The sequence below is a fragment of the Phaethon lepturus genome, unplaced genomic scaffold (genome assembly GCF_000687285.1).
Source record: "Phaethon lepturus isolate BGI_N335 unplaced genomic scaffold, ASM68728v1 scaffold15093, whole genome shotgun sequence".
NCBI classification, from domain to species: domain Eukaryota; kingdom Metazoa; phylum Chordata; class Aves; order Phaethontiformes; family Phaethontidae; genus Phaethon; species Phaethon lepturus.
In genome coordinates, this window is record NW_010529838.1 from 8601 (window position 1) to 12382 (window position 3782).

Genomic DNA, 3782 nt, shown 5'->3' on the forward strand with positions numbered 1-3782 from the left:
CACACCGCTTGGGTTCTCTGGCTTCTCCCTGTCCCGGCGAAGCCTCTCCAGGTAGCGTGGAGGTTGTAGGTTTCAGGGCGGTGCACGTTCACGTGTTTGCAGCAGCATAGGCTTCCCTCTCCCCTCAGGGTGTGTTTTCCTCCCCTCCTGGACAATCGATACGGCCCAAGCGTGCCAGCGTCTGCTTGAAGCTGTGTGCTCGGGGGTGTCTGAAGCGGCCAGGGCCCATCACTCCTGCGGAAGCAGGTTGCATCCAACTGCAAAAGACAAGGACAGCAGCATTTCCCCACTTTAGTGCCTGGCTACCTTAGTATAAAGCATAATTTGGAAACAGAAGGGAACATAAAGGTTTTTTCCTTCTCCGTCAGCAACAAGGTTTCACTTTGGCAGCGTCCTCGTAAAGCCTGAGCAGGACGAGCGGGCAGTATATGGGACACGCCTTGTGACAAGCGTTTATGGCTGACATCCCCGGCTGTCTCTTTCTGGGAAGCCGTGGCTGTGCTGCGGCTCGGCCGCTGGCAGCTCAGTCCCCAACCCTGCAACCTAAAAGCAGCAACCATAAAATTACTCCAGCCTCCAGTGCCCGACGGCTCTCCTGAACTCCTCTCCTTCTTGCCACCCAAACCCGTGCCCTTTGGGTCCCCAGGCCTTGGGTGCTTCCCAGGGTCATGTGGTCGCTCACCCCACATGTGGCCATCACACGTACACGTGGCCACCATTGCCAGCTCCCCTCACCTGGTGACCTGTCTCTGAAGGACCATTTCCCCGACCTGAGAAAATCAAGATTGAATGAGTTTTGTGTCTGCTCACGCATCTTTTTTCTCCTCTCCCCGCTGGGTGCCTGCCTTCCCCAGCTCCTTGCTCGTCCTGACCTACAGTTTGGTGGTTAAATCGTTCAGGAATCTCCAGAGAGCTCCCAGGATGGCCAAACTCAGAGGCTTGCCCAGCCTGCACCGGGATGCGAGCATCAGGTTAGGCTGTGGGCTCCTCCAGGCTTTTGTGCCCTAGTTTGCACCACCCAAAATGGGCATCTGTCCTGGAAATGAGTGGCCAGCTGGCTCCTGTTATGTGTCCGGCCACAACAGCGTCTGTCTCTCCCCAAAGGTGAACCCCAGGTGGTGGTCAGGGTGTACCCCCGGGCAGCTGGAGGTGAACATGAGTGCCAAGGTTTGCTAATTTTAAAGTGCTCAAAATGCACCCCAATGTCCTCCCTTGCCCCCACAATAAGTTGCTTTTCTCAAGGATGACATTATAGCAAAGAGTAGTAAAGACATGTGATGGCAGCTCATCTGCTTATGGTATCTATTTTATTTTTTACATTAAATAGCACATTAAAAAAATAATTTATGCAGACAAATATACATGATATACTCTGTAATAAATAGCAGGTAAAAAAATAGACTTCCTTAAAAACAACCAGTGTTTTGAAAACCAGCAAAACAAAGATACCCAATAAATACATCCATCCCCATTGACCAGCATCTTTCAGGAGTGGCATTTCTTTATACCTCCTCTCGAGCCATTTATAAATACACAATAAACCCCAATAATTTAAAAGACTGTGAAAAAACAAATTGCTCCCTGAGCTCACATAAATAAGAAAAATGCTTAAATAGGAAATACAGTCCAGCAATGCAATAAAAGTCATTTTTCCGGGTCCTTGGGCCATCCTTTGGGACTGGCGAGCACTGTGCCATGTTGGCCGCGCTGCCAGCGGGAGCTAAGTGCACTGCTCCCGGAGAGCCGTGCATCGCAGGTCGTTCAGCACTTGGAAGAGGTGGAGGATGGCAGAGGCCTCCAGGCAGCCGGCAGTCTCCTGCAGCGGGGAGAAGGGGCAGGTTAGCACTGGAGATGGGGTGCAGCGGGCCCCGCACAGCCGTGCGGTCACTAACACCCTGAAACCCCCTCTCCCTGCTGGCCTGACTTACTGTTTTCTTGGCTGTCTGCAGCTTCTGCAGCCAGTGCCTCAGTTTCCCAGAGGGCTGATGCGATGGAGCCTCCGTGGCCATCTGCAAGGACAGCGGATGCGTAAGGACTGGTGATGCCCCATAGTGCTGCCGCAAGCACCGGGACCACCAAGTCAATGAGTGGGGGGCAACTCACGCAGCCTCGCAGGTCCTCCCGGGCTTGGGTGAGGAAGGCCAGGGGCCGTTGGCGCATCTTGGTGAACCTGGGGATGGTTGGGAGCCCCAGCATTGCAGTGGCAAAGTCCAGCTCAGCTTCCACCAGCATCACTCGGTCGGGCACCTGTGGGCAGGAGCATCCCGGTTGGGGAGGCAAAGCTCCAGGGCTGGCCACGGGCTGGAGGACGGGGGTCTCGAAGACCCGCCTGGGGGTGCAGATAGAGGTGGGACAGGCTGATGGGTGGTCCCAGCTGGAGAGGGGGATGTATCCCCTTTTACAGTGTCGCTTCGCTCTTACCGACAGCTCTGCCGTGTTCCATTTCCGATGGAAGAGCCTGATGTTGCATTTGCGGTCTGACAGCGGCGTGATCTCCTCCTGCAGGCACAGGCCAAGAGAGAGACTGAGAAACTGTCATCTGGACTTTTGGCGATGTTGTGCAACCCCTGTCAGCCTTCAGGAGTTTGAAACCAGGATGAAATTTGGCCCAACATCCTTCTTGTCCCCAGAGTGCCCCGGAAAATATCCACCTTGTCACTCAGGGTCTCGAAGTTGGCTTCCCCTCTGCCTTGCCCCCATCAGCCCACAGCCCCGCCTTGCCAGTGGTACTCACAAACTGGTCCTTCATCTTCTGCACAGCCTTCAGCTCGAGGGGCATGAGGAACTGGTACTTGGACAGGCTGCAGCTCTTCTTCAGGGCATCCCAGGGGAAGGCAGCCCCAAGGCTGGCCCCCAGCACCAGCGCAAGCAGCGGGGTGAAGCTGAGGCACAGCATTTTGCTGATGAGAGCCCGATGGTGAACAAGTTACGATGGGGTGAAGGGGCTGCGGTGCAAGAAACCGGAGGGGATGAGCCGGAGGATCCGCTAAATCCCTGGCGTGGAGATGCCTGAGGGTGTTGCCGCAGGTGGCTCGCTCGGCTGTGGTGCTGCTGGGCTGGTGGCTGGTGCTGTGGAGCTGCCTTGCTGCCCCATCTCCCTGGCTTTTTATGCTGCCTGCCCAGCGTCATTGCGCTTTCAGGTTGGCAGGAAAATCCGTGGCCTGGTGGATCTGGAAACAGGAAAGCGAAAGCAACGGTGGAGGGAATCCCGCTGCCGCTAGTGCGGCAGGTGCAGGCAGCGCTCGCCTCCCACTGCCTGCCCTACCGCCCGCCTTGACGGGGTGAACACACTCAGAGCCCCGGGGACGCAGGGGGATGCTCGGGCTGCCTTTGGCCTGCGCCCCTCCTAGGGAGCTGGTCAGGGACATGCTGCCATCGTGTCCCGCGGCGCAGAGGTGATGGCCAGTGTGGGGAAGCCTGGGTATGACCCAGCACCACGCTGAGAGCTGCGGGAGACCCCCAAGGCACGCAGCCCCGCAGGGACAGAGGACTCGGGGCAGCCAGGAAGCTTTCAGTGCCTCCTGAGCGGCAGCAGTTCCTGCCTGTTTCCCCACAGGAAATGCAGCGCAACGGCTGCAGCAGGGAGGGGGCAAAAGCAGCAGCCGGGTGCAGGCACTGCTCAGTGCAGGCTGCAGGCACGACCTGTATGTATGCATTATCCTCCGGGACCAGACTCACTACAAAAGCAGGAAAAAGGGTGAAAGCAGAAGCACTTCCGCCTAGCATTTTCCCAGTGGAACTTAGGGTTGTGTGGGGAGGCTGCCGGAGATGAGCAGGGCTGC

At 56.8% G+C, this 3782-nt stretch overlaps 1 protein-coding gene across 1 annotated transcript; it reads right to left on the reverse strand.

Moving 5' to 3' along the window:
- Positions 1 to 1720: 1720 nt before the first annotated feature.
- On the reverse strand, positions 1721 to 2896 carry LOC104618467 (interferon lambda-3-like). The gene is made up of 5 exons (XM_010284067.1): positions 2735 to 2896; positions 2422 to 2499; positions 2104 to 2247; positions 1929 to 2009; positions 1721 to 1816 (listed from the first exon to the last, which is right to left on the reverse strand). The coding sequence occupies exons 1-5, from the start codon at positions 2894 to 2896 to the stop codon at positions 1721 to 1723; spliced, it is 561 nt and encodes a 186-aa protein (XP_010282369.1).
- Positions 2897 to 3782: the final 886 nt, after the last annotated feature.